The 20,593-nt window shown below is 35.4% G+C and overlaps 1 protein-coding gene across 1 annotated transcript; it reads right to left on the bottom strand.

Moving 5' to 3' along the window:
* Nucleotides 1-603: 603 nt before the first annotated feature.
* LOC131160607 (uncharacterized) lies at nucleotides 604-10,637 on the bottom strand. Its single transcript, XM_058116439.1, has 7 exons — nucleotides 10,263-10,637; nucleotides 9,708-9,833; nucleotides 8,684-8,884; nucleotides 6,652-6,748; nucleotides 2,034-2,137; nucleotides 1,760-1,811; nucleotides 604-1,042 (listed from the first exon to the last, which is right to left on the bottom strand). The coding sequence occupies exons 1-7, from the start codon at nucleotides 10,475-10,477 to the stop codon at nucleotides 788-790; spliced, it is 1,050 nt and encodes a 349-aa protein (XP_057972422.1). The 5' UTR covers nucleotides 10,478-10,637; the 3' UTR covers nucleotides 604-787.
* Nucleotides 10,638-20,593: the final 9,956 nt, after the last annotated feature.

The raw sequence follows: 20,593 nt of genomic DNA, 5'->3' as shown, positions 1-20,593 counted from the left end.
TAAATCATTCAATTTTTCTTTGTCTTAGTCTAATCTAACAAGAAAGAAAAAGATAAAACACGCTCACACCCACAAGTAAATCCGATAACTATTCAATAAACGGGTACCAATAGGTGTATTAATTGACTAACTATTATTGAGATGGTTAGTCAATCACTTCCCATGCAAAATGTATTCCCCAACCCAAATCTTTTATTCTCCTAGATTTTCAGGGTTTTTTTTTTATTTTCTTTTTTCTTTTAAAAAATTAAAGTGGCAACTCCATATTTATGTTTTTGCTTTTTTACACCTGCTCTAGTTTTTCCTGTTTAAAATCACCATACGAACTTCCCTTTTGTCCCACACCCCAAGCAAAAACTGGCAATGACACTTCCACTTAAAAAAAGTGATACATCCAAAAAAAAATATTAAAAACAAAATTAAAGAAGGAAATAAGTTCCCAAATTATATTATGAAGATGCATGAAATGGCAAACTGGAATGAGGCGCAAGAAAATCCAGGACAAAAAACCAAGATAAAATGATCAACTATGGATTTAGAACAGTTTATTAAAACTAGAACTACTTTTGCATACATTCAACCAGTTGCAAGCCACCATCAACCTTTTCCACAACAAAACAAGTCTTGAAAAGCTTTAACAAGCAATCATCTCTACAAAGAGTCCAAGACGTCCCATAAATTTGTTGTGACATCTGTATGTGATACTTTCACTTGAGTTTTGCTCTCTTCTCTCACATAAGCGCAGACGTACTCATATGCTTTAAAATCAAAATGAAATCGTTGGATTTTAAGCTGGGAAAGAAAGATACTGATTACAGCTACGGAGAAATGCTACAGTGGCAACACGCGACCCAACCGATCCTGCAAACATGAATGTGGGATATGAGCGCACATGATCGACGTATCGGAATGGGGGAGAATCTCTTGTCACTCCTTGGTCCTTGGGTGTCTCAGGTTCCTGTGAGGCACCGATTTTTCTTTGATTGTAACTATCAACTTCCTGCACCAATTCATCTTTTGTGTTGTTACATGAAGTAATCACCTGCAACCAAAACAAGCGCGGGAGGCTATCAGGTGATGCAGTTAGGGGATGGAGTAACATCTAATAAGCTATACTAAATAAATGAAGCTGCTTCTTTTATGGGTGGATGTTAAGGGAAAGACAACATTCAGGTCATTATCGTAATCTATTTTATTCACTAATAACACTCAACCATCAACTCCAGTTCTGACAAGTTGCCATGTGTTTCTCATAGAAACACAAATTCAAATATATTGCAAGTTTTTTTTATTAAGAACTATCATGGCAGTGTAACTCATCTAGTTAATATTTTTTGGTAAAAAACTAAAAAAAATAAAAAAGATAAAATCACAGGCAAAGCATGTGCAGATGACTGGTAACTAAATCAAGGCATTAATTCAGAAACCATCAGCATCTGATATTAACACACATTTTCGGACAATGAAATACACAAACACATAAATGCGCGCGTACACACACATACTTATATGAAGGATAATAAAAAATCATGAACTTTTTATGAATTAAACAATATATATACGAAAAAAAAGGATTAAAAAAATTACTTAAGATTAAAGGTAAATATGACTTCTGATTTCTGAATGGATTTTTTTCAGAAGATTTCTGAATGCATTATGCAAATGGGGGATTAGGAAATAAGGAGGGGCAAAAATAGCATTTTAGGAACTAAAAGGCCCAATTCCTCTGATAGAGATTACAGGAAGCACAAATACTCACCAACAGTCCACCTGGAGCCACCAACCTTGAGACTGAATCCCAATACATGATCCTGAGTATGATAGAACAAAATATTAGAATCTTTGGTGCCTAAATGTCTGCTAATCAATGCACATGTTTGATCCTGAAAAATATTCCATGGATTAGAAAAATTATATGATCCAATTAGAATAGCAGGTTCCCTAATTGCAGGTGGGAGTCAACAAAGAAAACAGGTGAAATGCATTTTAAAAAAAAGTGGCCATAGAAATGCTGGAAGAGGTGCTTTCATTGCCTTTTGATGGGGCCATCTGGATGCAGTCCAACAGCATCTAAAGTCCCCTTGTCCAAAACAAGTCGAAACTGCCTGGCTAACTTTGTCTCAAGAACATCATCGACCTAAAATTAAAAACAAAAATAAATCATCAAATTTTGAAGTATCTTGTTGTCCATAATGATTTGGTGAGTTATAATAGGAAGGTTCTTCCTCAGTTAAATAGAAGCTCCTGGGACGCTCTGTGGAAATTATCATTTGTGTCCCATGGTATTGAAATAAGCCAACAAAATATATAGGATCAGCTGCAGAATTCAGGGATATGACGTTACACAATATTTTCTTACAGTCATCTGGAAGCCAATCTTAAGTTCTAATCTATCTTGATCTGCAATGAATACTTCCCAAAGGACACACTGACCAAAAAAAGCAAGAGAAAAAAAGGAGATGATTTCATTTCCACAGGACATCCAAATAATTTAGCTCGCTATAGTTTTGGATATAGGACCTGGTCAGAGAAGGATTGAAAATTTGAAATGCCATGTTGATGGCATTGCAATACTCATAATAAAGACAGCTAGACAAAAATGATTTCAACGATTAACAAGAAATATTGAACTAGTTATTTATTTACTTATTTAAAGAAAAAACTTTTTTTTTTGGGGGGGGGGGGGGGTTTTGTGGAGTGTATATGGAGAAGAGAATTGTGTGCAGGTTGAGCAAGTCAACAGACAAAATTCATTATGCTAAGCCTTCATATGCATTGTCGACCCACATCCTAATAACTAAAGCTTCTAGGTAAAGCCCTCGTCCAACACAGTATCAGAGCAAGGTCAACATAAGATCTTTGTTTATATTCTTGTTGCATGCATTTATTATAAATTTGTTAAAATAATTTAATTCTCACAAGCTTTGAGGTTGTGGTCAGCAAGTTGCAAAGCCTTTAACACTCCTCTGCACATGGAGGGGTAAGCAAATGATGAATAAAACACCAAGGAATGAGATAATTCTAAGAATTTGAAAATAAACATGAGCAACAAGATTAGAAACCTGGACCTCCTACCGATCTTTGCTTTGATACAGTGATACCATGTTAGATCACCATTGTAACTAAAACCTTAAGCAGTTAGATCGTGTCAAGTTTTTAAAATTATCTTATTTCATTATGGGTGTCATTTATCATTTGCATACCTCTCTACGTTGGCTCATAACCTAAAAACAGCGTTTAGGTAAAGTGGTGATCTAACAATTAATAAGCATATTTGGTGTGTCGCTACACCAAAGGCACAAGTTGAATATATATAAAAAGGAATATTTTAATCTAACACTTGGAACAGCCTAAAAAAATTATTCTGAATGAAAAATCAATACAAATCCAAATCACATGCGCATACATGTGCATGCCCACACACATGCATGTAAGTAACAAACATAGAGATCTGTAGTCCTGTCTTCACATCATGATATTGGCAGCTGCTATGTCCAACATGTCAATCATGCCATTTTGGGGCACCAAATCTTGTCTATTTGCATAGACCACAGCAACATTAGCATTAAACAATTTAACTTATTCCTGCGCCCTCACTTATCAGCTTAAACTTTTAGCTGGAGTGGTACTTCCATATGTTGTCAGCCTCTTCGTCCTAAAGCACAATAAGCTTGTAAGGAGGCAGGTCTCCTTGAACAGCTTAAGTTTTTCAGTTGACTGGTGTTTGAATAATTAGCTTTCTCTTTATCTAAAGCAAGTTACCACCTGGCCTCCCTGATTGCCTGCCTAGAGTTTATGGTGATTCATCCACAAGATATGCTCAATCAAGACTCCAAGAAAAATAAAAGAAAATTAGATGACAATAAAAAGGCTATCATAAATGAGAATGACAGCATAGGGAAAGAAAAAGGGGAAAATTTTCCAGTAAGGCATGAGAAACAAAAGAATCAGCGATTGTGACCATTATTTAAGGGTTTTCTGGGTTCCAGATAGCATTGTACAGCATAATCGGTAGGAAGATTACATAAAGTGCTATAGGATTGTTACGGTAAAAAAAAATTTCTTTTACTTTTTTTATTCTGTCTTTTGTTTCTTCCCCCCTTTATTTATTTATTTATTTATAGCAAAAGAAATTCATTAGATAGAATAAGAATGTACAATTAGGAGAAGAGACATCTTCTTAACAAAGTCTGGGAAACCTCAGGAAAAACAAAATAAGAAAACCAAAAAGTGTAACAAACAGCCCAAAGAAATCAGCACAGCCTAAGAAATCAATAGAGAATGCCAATCTCACTGAATATCTGAGAAGCATATCCCCTTGAAATTACCATTATCCACGCACCATAGAGAAGCCAGAAAATGAATCTTCTCCCACACCAACAAAAATGCTAATTTCTTCAATGAAAGCATACACGAGTTTTGTTCCTCCCACAAACCCCAAAATACTGCAAATAAAGCACTAATCCGTAGCAGTTTTCCTTCTTTCTTCCAACCAAACCCAACAAAAGATATTGCCAAAAACTCTTGCACTGTCCCTGGACAAACTCATCTTGCTCCAAAATAAATGAATCACTTGTTCCAAACCCTCCATGCAAAATTACAAGGCAAGAAAAGATGAGGAGCAGATTCTGAGCAGTTAAAACAAAACACACATATATCTGGGGAGAAACCCTTTAAAGGTCTCCTAATGTGCACAAGTTATTAGTATTTATCCTATTAAGCACAACCAACCAAATAAAAGCTTTGATTTTAAGGGGGAATTTGGCCTTCCAAATAATTTTGTACAAAGGGAAGGAAAAGTTGGTGCTAACCAAGAATTCACAAAAAGATTTGCAAGAATACCCTTGAGGAGTCCAAGAGCCAAGATCGGCTATTAGCTTCCAAGCATACCCAACAATTATTCAACAGGACCAACAGTGAAGATAACTCATTCGATTCCCTAATGCTCAAAGATCCCCTAAAATGATAGTTCCAAGAAGGTAAAGGACCATAGGGACCATCAAGGAAAGAGGAAATGATATCATTTTGTCCTAAGTTCAGTCAAAATAAGCGCAGAAAAGAGGTGGACAAGATAATATTCCCCAACCAAAAGTCTTCCCAAAAATGAATACTGCACCCATTACCCAACACAAATTTTAGCATGGGGAATAAAGAGTGAGAAATAGCTTTCCACAAACTTTCCGAAGAACATCTAGAACCAAAATTGGTATCCGACCCATTCCCGTCAAGTTCAAAGTTGCTTTTAATATGCCACAAAGAAGAATCCTCCAAAGGAAACCACCAAAGCCATTTAGCAAGGTGAGCCGTGTTCTTAGACACCAAATTTCCAAGACCCAAAGTGCCTCCACTTTAAACCTACAAACTACCTACCAACTCACCAAATGATCCCTAAAGCCCCCCTAACCCTGACTAAAGAAAATCTCTCATAATCCTCTTGATCTTACTAGCAACTAGAATTTTAAAAATAGAAATAAAATACAATATTATAATGGGATACTAGAAAGACAAGTCTGGATTAGAGTAATCCTACCTCCTAAAGAAAAAAGAGCTCCCTTCCATCCATCTAGACGCTTTCATAAATCATTCCCAATATGCTATGTGAAGTAAGGAGGGGAAAGATAATAATGAGAATGATAATGATACAAAATTTACCTTTTTTTTTTAAGTACTCAAATGAATTACATTAATTAACAATTTTATAACATTGATTTGTTAAGAAAATATTTTGTTTTGACTTTTGATAATATTAATGATTTGATATTTCTGCTCTATATTTTTCAACTTCAACGTTCTTTTCGCTTCTAGTTCTTGTCATGTTCAAGTTGTTACTTCATTTATTTAATGATAAATTTTATGATTACATATTATAATTTTAAAGAGGGTGGATCATGGATCAATGGTATGCTTGCTCATTTGTGACCGCTTGGACAAGGGTTCAAGTCCAAGGAAATAGCCTCCCTGCATAAAGCAAGGATAAGGTTGCATAAACAGTGACGACACTCCCCTTACCCTTGTAGAGCAAGGAGCCTTGAGGCTTGGGGATGCCCCTATATTATAATTTCAAAGCATAGGTTATGGTTATACAACTTCTTGGTCTAAAATTAAATTTATTAAATTTTTATTAATTCAACAAATAAAATAATAAAACTTGTTTAATTTTTATATATTTGTATGTCTTATATATCTAATAGATTAATGTAGTGTATGTATTTTGTTTTATTAGTTAATTTATCACACATAAGAATAATGAAAAAAATAGAAATACAAACACACAGAGTTGTATATGATTTTTCTGTCAATGATAAAACAAATGTAAATTTTTTGCCCTTACCAAACTTAGTTAAACTAAAGGATCCAAAATGCACTAAAACTCTTTCTAAAAATGGTTTAAAACTTAAAACATGCAAATATACTACCATACAGTATACATAAGGTTGTGTGTGCTTGAAAAAAATTCATGCCTGTTACACCTGCTTCCCATTATGTAACATCCGCCACTCATGCTTCGTCGCTACACCGATTATCATTACGCTACACTACCCGCTACTGCTATTTAAAAGCATGCATGAGATACTAAAATTACACAATTTTGCTAAAGGTATTGAAGATGAAAAGTCACTTGTTCTAAATAACATCAAACTTATGTCATACCAGAAATTTAATGTTAGTAAATCCAGCATGATCTGCAAGACTTTGGGCAAGATTAATTGCCCCTTCACTATAATCAGTGCCAGTTAGATCAGAGAACCTGAACCCAGAAATGCAAAAAATTAGTTCAGTATACAATACCACCGTTAACAAAATTTCCATACTAGCATAAATGCGGCTACACCAAAGGTTCTGAAAATAACCAAGCTCATTAACAGACAAGCCAAGACAGGAATTTATTCACTTGGGAATGATGTTACATTTTACATCACCTTGGACAAACATAACATGCCCCTGTGCATATATAGGTGTCAAATTCATCTGACTCCCAAATATTAGGACACAAGGAAACAGATTATCAATACTTCTCATTCTTTATTATTGTACCAAGGGAAAAAATGAAGTTTTTAATGTATGTTGTTAGACATGAGTTATTTTGATTAAAATATGTTTGAACACAAGAAAGGTAGCAAGTAAAGGGTATCCAAAAAAACAAATAAGGAAGCCTCAGTATATCCAACACAAGAATGCAGTAGATTTATTTCCATTAAATATAGGGGAAAAAAAGAATTAGTTTTCACTCTGCCAAAACAACCTCCAAGAGGACAACTTTTGTCTTGTTGCCAAAACCATCTCTCGTACTAAGAAGAAGATTGCAGCAGAAAATGAAACAAGCGAACTGTTTGAGCTGGGGTTGGTTCAACCTCAGATCAAGCTTGCATCAAGCTTGAGCAAATAGGGAACTCAACTTTCTCATTGAGATTGAATCTGAGCAAGGTGGTATTCGGCTCATGAGCTATAACAAACACAAACACAAACACCCTTATATGTCTATGTTTATGAATGTATCTATGATAATAATAAATTTATTACATCAAAGCTCATTCGAGACACACACACACTCACACCCTCACACACGCTTATATGTCTATGTTTATGAATGTATCTATGATAATAATAAATTTATTACATCAAAGCTCATTCGAGTTACTAGCTAGCAGTTTTAAAATCTTATTGAATTGAGACAAGCTGAGCTTGAACTTATCAAGCTTCAATCAAAGTAAATTCAAGCAACTTGACAAACTGGAACTACAACAATCCTTGCAATGAAGCTGAGCTGCTCAGAACAGACTGGCTAGCCAGTTCCCAAAGAGGACTAGTTGGAAATCCTGCTGGATCACTTGCACCTCATAATAGGACAGTTGGGTCAGGATTGAAGGCCTCAGTCCTAAACTTCTAGGTCCAAATTTAAGAAAACACTTGCCACTGCATACAGTTAAAGCTAATGATGACTATTTCCATGCAATGTTCTATTTGCAGGGTCTCATTATGCGGCCCTTGAGGGTAACAACATTGACAAATGCCTTCACACATTGGGCGAGTCATGGTTCCTCCCTGCGTGGTCCTCAAGCAAAAGCATAATTATAGAGGGAATCTGGAATCTCCCTTCTATATGGTTTGGAGTACCCAATAAAATTCTGAACTGTTGTCTACCAAACCCCCACTAGATAGCATCTGAATATATCAAAATCATTAAGGCTTTATATGGAATCCTGAATGTGGATGAGCTAGACATTAAAATCAAAATGATTAAGCTATACAAGGTATTTTTTCTTTTTTTGTTGTAATAGAGGGGTACTATTACCATTTTAAAGCATAAATCTCATTCCTCCCACCCAGATTCCTATTGCCAGAGTCCCATGTCCCCTATGGCTCTGGGTTAGGACTTTGGTTACAAGGGTGGGTCCCAAAAACCTCATTCCCATTTCTGCTTTTTCCAGACACCAAATTTCATTTCCATTTCCTCATTCCCATTCTATGGATTCATTCCCGAGTCTGAAACATAGCATAAGATGAATTTACTTCGATTGTAATAAAAGAGCTAAAGTTGCACACGTCTACCAGAATATCGTACATAACATAATTAACATGATGTAAACCACAAATTTTTCCCAGAGACAAAGTGTATTATTCAGGCTATGTTAACCTAAATAAGAACAGCAAACTAGAGTGCAGGTAAAGTCAAAATGAGTACCCTTGCTTAGAAAGTTCTTGAAGAAGCAGACCATTACCGGTCCCAACATCCAGTACACTCCAACTAGACAAATCTTTAACATCTTGTTCAATAGGCTCCAGCTTGACATCATCAACATGACTTGGGAAGTGGCCTAGAGAAATGTCAATGCACAAGCTTTTGGTCCAAGAAGCAACAGTGTCCATGACATCAGCTCCAAACCTAATGAAACCAGGGGATGAGAAAAAGGACATTATCCAAGTACAATCTTATTGAATGGTAAATGCATAAAAAAAATAAAAATAAAAATAAAAACAATGTTCTTTCTCTCTCATTTATTGCCCCCTTGGGTTTTATAGTTGGAGGAGGGGGGTGTCAAATGGCTAATGCACTTTGCATGTGAGGATATAATGAGACTAAGATAACACTTCAACAATTTACAAGAAAGCAATTATTACCCATGGTTAAGGTTTTAAAATCAAGGCACCTTAAATGCCCAAAGGCCTAGTCTAAATACCAAACTCATGAAAAGTAATGAACAACTCAACAATGCTTATGCATTTGCACAAAATATGCGTAGCATTTATGAGGGCCTTTTGGGTTGAGGCTTACACATTTTGAGTTTTTCACTTCGAGTCGAATTTAGTCAGAAATTTAGATACAAGAAATAAGGGGAGAAAAGGTATATTGTATGCATATATTTAATATTATATATACATTATGTACATTTTATATGTGTATATAATATTAATTTTATTCAAAACGAGCTTAATCGAGTCAACCTCGAGTTACAAGAACTTAAAGCTTGAGTTTAACGATTTTGATATCGATCAAGTTCGAGTCGAGTTTTGAAGTTAACATTTACAAGATGAATTCGATTATTTTACCATGGCTTGACTCAAATAGCCCCTTAAGCATGTCCATGAATTGGTCACCCCCCCTACCCCTCTCTTTTCAAGGAAAAAAAGTTGCTGTCTTACAATTCAGACTTCAAACTATGACAAGTATTAGACAAACCTAAGAAAAGCTGAGAGTGACAACGTACCAAACTTCACCAGTATGACCATGCTCATGGAAATTTGCCAATTCATCGGCATATGTTGCATCCCAATAACTTTGAAAGCCTAGCATTGATTGCACCGCTTCACCATCCGGTTCCTCCTTGTCAGAACTGCCCCAAAAATTTTCAGGAAGACAATCAATTTAAAATCAGTGCCAAACATTGTAGGAAAAATCGTTTTAATCAACAGATTGATTAATTAATTGCTTTTATAAATATCTAACCATAGTCAATAGGAAAGTTATAATCTAATCTATGTCAAATCATTTCCATTTCAAGAATAGCAAAAAATAAAATAAAATAAAATACAGAAAATAAAATTTTGAATCGTACTTTCTACGTCGTTAAAGTTTCAAATATTTGAAAACTTCACCTCACCTAAGTGAAAAGAGTCATATTAGATTCAGCAGAACACAGACTTCTCTTTCGTCAGCTGGCGCCTAATGAAAAACCTAATATCCACAATCTCAAATTTCTCTCGCTGTCCTAAACTTTCACGGCAACCAAGCGGAGGAAATAATAATGGCATGAGAGATAAACCTGTCATCTGAAGCCGCGCGGAAGTTGGCGACGGAGAGCGCCTCGGCGGCGTCCGCGTGGCGTTGTTCGTCGTCCAAAATGCTGCCGTACTCGCTCTTTATCGACCAAGAGTCGGCCGCCACGGACCGGTCGTCGTCGGAGACCAGATCGCCGGTAGCCATTGCTCGATATTGGGACAGGTCAGGATCCTCCGGCGGCAGCTTAAATCCGGCCATTCTGAGCAAAGAGAGAGCGAGGGAGAGCTCAGCCGGGGGGGTTTCAGAGAGATTGGGCTGATTTGGTCCGGCCTACGGATGGGTTACATTTGAGGCATCCATAACGGCCCAGCTCGATCTTTGTGCACGTGGCCGCCTCGACTTCAACTCCACCTCCATACTCAATCCTTTGTTTATTATTTATTATATTTATTCTAAGATGATTAAGACAAAATTAATTTAAAAGGAAAAAATATCTTCTGCCACAAACACATATATTTTTTTTTAAGAGCCACAAATCAAAATATTCAATCATAATTTCTTTGTAAGAACAGGGTATGTGAATTTTAAATGTTGTCTATTTTATGTTTCGGTTTGGAACCAAGAATTTTCTTTATTATAGACAAAAACAAATATACATGTAAGAAAATAAATATACTTTTATATTTTTAAAGCAAGTAATTAAAATACGTTAACATTAATATTCAACAAAATTAATAATTATTGTTAAACTAATATTATATATAAGATGTTAACTTTTTGAGTCATATTCCGTTTTGATAATGACAAAGCACAACATCTCATTTGTACATTTAGTATTTGAATATGGTAAGTTTCAGAAAGCACAGATGACACGGACGCAAAATGGAAGCCTTGAAAGTACCTAAACGAGCATATATCTTGGGGCATTCCATGGAAACCAACTAGCAAAAACTTGAAGATTTGTTTGTAATTTTCAGTTGTAATGTCATTAGGTTTCAATTGTGCATGCATATCATCTTATTTAAATTGAAACTCATCATTGACCTTAGACAGACCTTAGGCACTCTATATTTAATGAAAAATTATTTTACAAATGTGCAAAAATTATTTCAAGTGTAAAATTCATTTTCGGAATGAAAAACTCCAAAACAACTTTTTTAAAAACCCCTTCATGTTTCTTCCGTTGTATTGAGGAACACTTTTATTAATAAATCCGTTCTCATCTTAAAAATTGTTCAGCACAAAAGTTGTGGGATTTCCTCTAACTTTCTTTTGACACCAATAACATTCCATTTGGAGTTTTCTAGAAAAATTAATGTCTAAAATACTGAAAGGTTTCGCAGTAGAAAATTCCCTTCATGTTTCTACCGCTTCAATGATGAGTGATTTTCTTAATCAATCATTTCTTATCTTAAAAAGTATTTAACATGAAAGTTGTGGGACTTTCTCTTAGCTTTCCGTTGATACCAAGAACGTTCAATTTAGAGTTTTTTCAGAAAAAAAGTTATGTTCGAAATATTGAAAGATGTTTGCAACTTTTCGAGAAAGGCGTAGAAACGACCATAAAACGGTTAGTTTTTAAAATAAAATATATTTTAACACCCTAACGCCCATAAAACTACTATATCTCTAATTTGTCTATAAATACCTTATTCAAACACTTGAACAAGCCAATAAAATCATTTAGAAAGCCTACTTGTATATTCTTTCATTTTTCTTCATATTTAAAACCCATTTTAAAGATCAAGTTCATATTTCCTCCTACTCTTTCTTTTTGAAAATCCTTTTGGGGAAAATATTTTGGGTAATTCAAGAAAGGCTTGAGCTTATATTTATACTCATATATATTGCTTGAAAACCTTCTTACAATTTGATTTTTCAAAGGTCAATCTTGAAGAAAATATTTCTCCTACTCTCTTTTGAAAATTCCTTTTGGAGAAAATCTTGTGAGTTATACGAGAAAGCTTTGAGCACATATTCATTTATATGTACTTGCTTGAAAAGCTTCTTAAGAAAGGTTAGAGCATATATTCACATTCATATATTTTTCTTGGAAGCCTTTTTGCTTTTTATATTTCAAAATTCTATTTGAGAAAAATCATTTCCATACTCTCACTCTTACTTGTAAAACATTTTTGAGAGAAATCTCTATACTCTACCGAATTTCATATTTTAAATCATTTGAGAGTACATTTAGATATATTTTTCATTATACAAATCAGCTTGTGAAGAAGCATTTTCTTGTACGTAAAAATTATTTTCTATCATTTGTATTTTTGTAGTTCGGGTTGTGAACCGTGCAAAGTGAGGGGATATCACTTGGAGAGACTTCTCCTACTCTAAGGAGGGAATATGACGCATACCGTGCCTGTTGACTTTTTGAGTCCGATCCCTGGTTTTGATAATGACAAACCGCATGTTACTAATGTGTGTGCCTAAGTACTTGAACAAGTTAATCATTCAGAACACACACATGTAAGTGAAGTGGAAGATAGAAAGGACTTAAAACACATAATCCTGGTTGATTCCATGAAGAGTCAAGAGCAAAAGCAGAAGAAATTTATTTTAATTGTAAATGCATTTGTGTTTCATAATTGGTTGGGTCTGTAATAATTATGGTCTGTAATAACTGCATCTTATGCATAATAGGTTTATGCTCAAAGGCCATAGTCTGACCATAGGAAAATTAATATACCGTGGGCAGAAGGTCGACTGATGTTGGATTTTTTGGGCTTAATTAAAAAACCTAGGTCATAAAATGACAATAGGAACCATGACCCTTACACTTGAATGCCATATGTTTCTTCAATAGGGTTGAAATTGCACAAGAGACCAAATAGGATATAAAAGACATATTTGTGATGTTTCGGGCGGCTGAACCTTGGCAATATAAAATGCCTCGGTCAATCGAACTAGCTGGAAGTCAAACGTTGACTATGTCTCAGGCGAACAAACTATTTTTGGACTAATCGTCCACGGTCGATCGAACATTGAAAGTAACTTTTTCAATCACCTTCAGCCAGCTAAACTTTTACTTCAAATTGGGCTCGGGCGATTGAAGTTCAAATCTCAGCCAACCGAAGCTTTCACTAGGCGACTGAAAGCATAAAGCTTTGGAAAATTGCCTAGCTCAGCCGACTGGCAGTGGTCATGGGCGACCGAACTGAAAAAATCCCTAAGGACTGTTGTGGGTGTTCGAGTGACCGAATCTCTCAGGTTGAAATTTTTACCACAGGTAAATCAAGGTTAAAATTAATTAAACTCAATTAAACTTTTTCTAAAATTCCCCTTGTGTCCCCAACGGTTATATTTTCATAAAAATCTATAAATACCTCTTCATTTATCTTAATTAGTAAGGGGATTAGGAAAATCATTAGCCAAAAAATTCTCTGAAATTTTTTTCTTTATTCTACTCATTTTGATCAAATTCTTTCAATCTTTCAAAATATATTTGCTCATTCTCCTTACACTTTGATTTGAAAAACGTTTTTTAAGGAGAATCATTTATTTATACTCCTTGTTTTCAACTTGAAAGGGAGTTTGAATTTTTTATTATTGTGTATATTTCTATTCATCTCCTAGCATACAACTCTCATCTTGCATAATCTTTTGAAAAATATTTTTGAGGGTTAGCTTAGAGAGTTTTTCCCATAATATTTCATATTGATAAATATTGATTGGGAAAATTCTATATTGCTTGAGATCTTGCATCTCTATTGCAAGTATCTAAAGCTTGCATATTATTATTGATATATATATATATATATATATATATATATATATATATCGTATCTTTGCAAGCTTTAATCCTAATCTCTATTGAGCATTATATTGAAAAATATTTGTTGAGAATATTTGATTAGGATTCCCAAGTTCCTTTGATTTTTTGTTAATTATAATATCTTGAATTAAAGGTCTTACTCAAACATACATTGATATACACAAATTGTTGTGAGTTGATATATCACTTGACCAATCTCACCTGAGCATAAATTCTATTATCTGTGAGTGCATTGGTTATTGTTTGTGCGTATCGGTACATATTTTCTTAGTTGAGAAACATTTGAATTGTATGCAAATCTATATTCATTGTTGTATTCCAGGCGTGGCCTAAGGGGGTGTTAATCTAGCCTGTAAGGATCGGTTGTAATTCAGGCGTGACCTGAGGTCGGTCTTCTCCTCCCTTTTAAGGAGAGGTTGTAAAGGTTGAGGTCAGCGCTGGTAATTTGACCTAGTGTTGTATTTGGTGTCGCTCCACCTGGAAGTGAGCTTTAGTGGAATCCTCTTACTTTTGAGCTTGAGGTGGGGATGTAGGCAGTATTGGCCAAACCCCGATATCATATCGTGTGTTTCCTTATCTTTGCACTTTAATTTTCGTTTGGCATGGTATTATTTATTGTCTTGACTATTTTACATACATGCTTTGAATGGATGTAAAATACTGAGCCTACAATAATTGTTTTATTTATCCACTCAGTTTTATTTTGTTGGGTAATTGGCATAAGTTTAGAAAGACCCTAAGTTGCGGTATACTGCTTGTGGATTTGAACATAACTTAGGAAGAAATTTTAAAATTCCAATTCACCCCCCTCTTGGAAATACACCAATTCCAACAGTGCCATATATGGGGTATCGTTTGGAGAGGTGACTCCGCCTATAAGGAGTGTGTACCGTGGTGGCTCTACCCAATTTAAAGGAGTGTTATAGTGGAAATCCTTTGGTGGTTTGCTCAAAGCGAGGACGTAGGTGGGGATAGTTGAACCTCATTAAGATTGTCGTGTTTGAGTTTCTTTCTCCCTACACTATTTAATTTCTGCACGTGTATGTTCACATTTATTTTGTTGTGATTGCTTGTATATATATATATATATATATATATATATATATATATATATATTTGTTCTGATTATTTTACATACACGCTTTAAATTGTGTTTGGATATTATTTTGTGAATTGGTTAAATAAATTAGAAAAAGTTTTTAAAATCCAATTCATCCCACCTTTTGGGATCACACCAATCTTCACATTTGGTATCAGAACCCGATTGCAATAAGCTTAACCGTTTTTTGTATAAAGATAGCATGACTCACATTGGTGTATCCCCGTTTTGTGAGGTTGATTTCTCGAGGCCTCCATCGTTTTGTGGTGTAGATTACACCGTTTGGAAACAAAGAATGATCATTTTTATTCAAACTATTGATTGGAGGGCTTGGAAAGTGATCAATCAAGGGAACTATGTCCCAATGAAAATTGTTCATAATGTAGAGTTTCCCAAGCTAGAAATTGAAATGAATGAGCATGATATGAATTTATTGCAAATCAATTATAGCACTATGAACATGCTATATTGTGCATTAGATACTAACGTTTTTAAAGAAATCATAGCATGTCAAAATGCTAAGGAAATTTGGGAAGATCTTGAAAAGAGGTATGGAGAAACCAAGAAAGAGATGACCACCACACTAAATGATTCGAGCTCAAATGATCACAAAGGAGAAAGGTGTTGCCATAACACCCCGGAGTGCTACTACAACTGTATAATACACCTATTGTTAGACCTAGTGGCTAAGGGCTTTCATTCCAGCCTTATTTTGATGACAACAACCCATTAGCAATTCTTTAAGGTTACTAACATTTTTCCTCTAGTCTAGTCCAGATGCACAGGACAGTTCCAAAGCAAGCATAAGAGTTAAACAAGTCTCAAACCATTAAATAGCAGATGACCATCAACAAAGTCCAACATATGACATACCCAGAACTTTGCCACTTAATCAAAGCGTTTATGGATCCTGCATTGCAAGCACAAGCTCTGGGTTGTGTGTGTGAGTAAGAGAGATTGATATTGTAATCCTTTGTGTATGGTGCAGTCCAAAAGTAGTGAGCAAAAGATGGGCAAATTACATATGCATTTAGTTCAAAATAGACTAGAACACAGGCACTAGTCTCACACATACATAACAAGTCAAGTAAACTGCACAAGATGTCTATAACCCTCAAATATATTTTATTAAACCCAAGACATCTTAAAATAGATTAAAGATCATTTCTAAAAAGATGAAAACCTTTTACTTCAACATAAACCAAAGTTTAAACAATTTTAGAAGGAAAAGTAAAGGGTTCATCGATGAATACAGAGGATTCATCGACGAGAACAACACATGACCTCGTTGACGTACACAGGGTACTCGTCGACGAGAATATACCGAGACCACCTAAAAAGTTTGGAGCACCTTTGTTGATGAATACAGGGGATTCGGAGACGAAGTCTGTACAAAGGTTCGTCGACGTACACAGGGTACTCGTCGACGAGAATATACCGAGACCACCTAAAAGTTCATAGCACCTTCGTCGACTAATACAGGAGATTCGGCGACGAAGTCTATGCAATGGTTCGTCGACGTACATAGGGTACTCGTCGATGAAAAGAAACTGAGACCTCTCTAAATTCAAAACCAATGGTTCATCGACGAACACAGGGCTTCTCGACGAAGGGACTCATGAGACTCGTCGACGAAGTCGTGACCTTGTCGACGAACGTCGGGCTGCAGACATCATTAAATGCGCCAAAATGGCTAGTTTTCAATTTGTCTCAGGTCAATAAATGCCCAATGGCTCTCCAGCACTCAACTCATCCCTTTGGCCTTTAAAATAGGTCTTATGCATTTATTTCAAACTAGTTAAGCATATTGGTTGTTGAGAACAATTATTGTGCATTCATACTAGGGTTTCACTTTGTGCCATCTTGCCCTCTTGCTCCTGCTTTTGTTTACACTCCATTGACAAAGAGGGAATAGTGTGAGGTTTGTATTGGGATATTCAGGTCAAGGAGGAGCATTTTACATTGTATCTACTTGTTTCAAAATTCCTTGTATTGGAAGGCTCTTTGTGAGCCATTGTAAGGTGACTTTAGGTGAGCACCATTGTAAGAGTTCATTGTGAGCAGCTGGTTGTATGGGCTTCTTCTCCGAAAAGAGGACCACATAGTGGATTTGGGGAATCCCTGAGTTGGTCTCAAGGCGTGGATGTAGGCTTGGTGCTGAACCACGTTAACATCGCTACGTTAAGCTTCTCTTCTCTTTTCTCTTTTGTGTTGCTCAGTTATTGCTATTTGCTTTATATATATACTGTGATATAATACTCTTGTTCTTGCCATGAAATCTTTGTGATTGTAGAAAAAGTTGCATATCCGTGAAAGACGTCTATTCACCCCCCATCTAGACGCATATCCGGGCCAACAAGTGGTATCAGAGCACCAGTTGCTAGACATTCAGAGTAACTTCCAAGCACAATGATCAAAATGACGGATATGCTTGCCCAAGGTCAATCCGTAGATCATCCTCCCAAGTTTTGTGGAATTAACTCTCTGGCATGGAAAGATCGGATGTCAATCTTCATCCAAGCTTATGACTACCGAATGTGGAATGTCATCACTGAAGGAGACAACGTTTTCAAGAATGAGGAAGGTGATGACATACCTATTGGGAAATTTCCCGAGGCTGATGCAAAGCTAGCATAACTAAATTTCAAGACTAAAAACTTCCTTTATTGTGATGTAAACGATGAAGAATACAACCGGATCTGTGGATGCAACACGGCGAAGGAGATATGGGAAAAGCTTCAGGTAATGTATGAAGGAACAACCTAGTTAAAAAAGTAAAAAATTTATATGTTAGTTAAAGAATATGAAATGTTTAAAATGGAAGAGGGTGAGTCAATTACCGCTATGTTTACTCGCTTTACACATATTACAAATGGACTAAAAGCTTTTGGTAGAGAATATTCTATAGAAGATAATGTGCAGAAAGTCCTTCGCTCTCTACTAGAATTGTGGCACACAGAGTCCACAACAAATTGAGGAGGCAAAGGACCTATCGAAGGTCACTCTCAACAAGCTAATTGGGTCTCTCATGACCTATGAAATCAAAAAGAAAAATGCTACTGCAAAAGCTGAGACACCAAAGAAGGCTACCGGAATTGCTCTAAGAGCTAGAAAACAAAAGGAGCTCTTGGAGGAAGAAGAAAATGACGATGATGATGAAGTTGCTCTCCTTACAAGAAGATTCAAAAATTTTTTGATGAACGAATGAGGTGTCAAGAAAAAAGGAGAAAGGAGAATCAAGCATAAGGTGCTACAATTGCAAAAAGATTGGGCACCGCATGACTGACTGCCCTCTCTTCAAAAACAAAGGTAACAATCAGCAAGGAGACAAAAAGAAGTTCAAAGACATGAACGCAACCGGATGGGATGAGCTAGATGGAATCTCAACCGATGAAGAAATCGAAGAAGAAGTTGCCAACTTCTGCTTTATGGCGGATGAACAAAATGAGGTAAATTCTGAAGACGAATACCTTCCATCATATGAAGAATTAGAAGAAAACTGTAGGAAGCTTTACTTTGAATTGATAGCTGCCAAAAAGAAAAACAAACTTTTGGAAGAAACTCATGCAAGATGTAAGCAAAAACAAATTTGCTCATGTGATACTTTAAAAAAGGAAAATGCATCTCTCAGTTTTGAAAACGAAAAACTTATCAAGGAGTGTAAAAAATTACAAGGAGTCTTCTCAAAAAGAAGTTGGAAGTTTGAAAAACAGATTATGAGAATTCTTCAAGAAAAATAAAAATTGAAAAAGAAGGTTGAAGATCAAAATAATACAATTTAAAAATTTACAAATGAAAAAGAGAATTTTGATAAGGTACTTAGAGTCCAAAGATTTGGAATTTTCAAAGAAGGATTAGGGTATGGCTTATCGTCGTCCGAATTAATCGGTTTTGCAAATCTTTGTGCTAAAAGAAGCTCCTTATCAAAGAAAATCCTTGCACCTAAACCAAACCCCTTACATAAAGTTTGCTTATATTGCGAAAGAAAGGGTCATGTACGCTTTACTTGCTCCTTCAGGAGAAACATAGGAAAAGACATGAAATACAAATGGGTGATTAAGAACACTAACCCCGTAGGACCCAAGACAATGTGGGTACCAAAACAAATCACTTAGTGTTGTGTGCAAGTATGCCTAAAGACCAGCTCCACAAGAAATAAATGGTTCCTTGATAGCGGCTGCTCAAGACACATGATGGGAGATGCAAGCAAATTCATTTCACTCACCTACAAGAAGGAAGGATTGGTAACTTTTGGAGACAATGCCAAAGGAAGAATAATCAGTAAAGGTAAAATAGGTAATTCATCCTTGGCTATTGAAAATGTTGCTCTTACACTTAAACATAACCTATTAAGTATTAGTCAGTTGTGTGATAAAGGGTTAAACATTACATTCCAATCCACCCAATTCTTGAAAAATGATTTAAATGGAAATACCATAGTAGTAGGAAAACGTGAATCCAACATCTACACAATTGAGTTTGATGACTTTAAAACTTGTGACGTTAGATGTTTGTTTGCAACTAATGAAAATTGTTGGTTATGACATAGAAGACTAAGTCATGCTAGCAAGGATTTACTGCATAGGCTATCATCTAAGGAACTAGTGAATGGCCTACCAAAAGATAATTACGTAAGAGACAAATTATGTGATGCATGTCATATGGGAAACAAGTTAAATCATCTTTCAATATCAAGAAAATGATATCCACTTCAAGACCTTTAGAATTGATCCATCTTGATTTGTTCAAACCAAATGATATTGCAAGTATTAGTGGAAAACTGTATGCCTTTGTAGTAATCTTTCTTGCAAACAAAAGTGATTCTTGCAATGCCTTCATTCATTTTTGTGGAAAAATTAAAAATGAAAAAGGAATGTCAATTGTTCACATTAGGAGTGATAGAGGAAGAGAATTTAGAAACAAAGAACTAGAAGACTTTTGTAACGAAAATGGCTATTCACACAACTTCTCCGCACCAAGAACTCCACAACAAAATGGAGTAATCGAAAGAAAAAAACAAACACTCCAAGAAATGGCTAGGACAATGGTTAACAAACATAATCTTCCAAAATATTTCTGTGCCGAAGCCGTTAGCACAACTTGTTATGTTAGTAATTGCGTCATCATTAGATCCAAAATAGGGAAAACCCCATACGAGATATGGAAGGCTAGAAAACCAAACATTTCATACTTTAAGGTTTTTGGATGCAAATGTTTCATATTAAAAGATAGAGATTATCTGGAAAAATTTGATTCAAAATCCGATGAGGGAATCTTTATAGGATATGCAATGAACAGAAAAGCATATAGGGTGTTCAATAAAAGAACTCAAACTGTTCAAGAATCAACACACGCCGTTTTTGATGAAATTGACCCTCACACATCTAAAACAACTGTTGACATGGAAGAAGATGATCAAGACACCACCATTAGAATTGAAAAGGAACTTGAGAAACTTAAGATAAATAATGATTAAGATAAAGACTGTCAAGAC

This window comes from Malania oleifera, chromosome 7, assembly GCF_029873635.1.
Source record: "Malania oleifera isolate guangnan ecotype guangnan chromosome 7, ASM2987363v1, whole genome shotgun sequence".
NCBI classification, from domain to species: Eukaryota; Viridiplantae; Streptophyta; class Magnoliopsida; order Santalales; family Ximeniaceae; genus Malania; species Malania oleifera.
This window is presented reverse-complemented; position numbering and strand designations above follow the sequence as displayed.

What these genes read in the sequence shown, in the direction of transcription:
- LOC131160607 (XM_058116439.1), bottom strand. Translation starts at nt 10,477, where the DNA reads ATGGCCGGATTTAAGCTGCCGCCGGAGGATCCTGACCTGTCCCAATAT. An exon ending in CGCGCGGCTTCAGATGACAG is followed by an intron (nt 9,834 to 10,262) that starts GTTTATCTCTCA and finishes TTTTTGGGGCAG; the next exon opens with TTCTGACAAGGAGGAACCGG. An exon ending in CAAGAACTTTCTAAGCAAGG is followed by an intron (nt 6,749 to 8,683) that starts GTACTCATTTTG and finishes TTCTGGGTTCAG; the next exon opens with GTTCTCTGATCTAACTGGCA.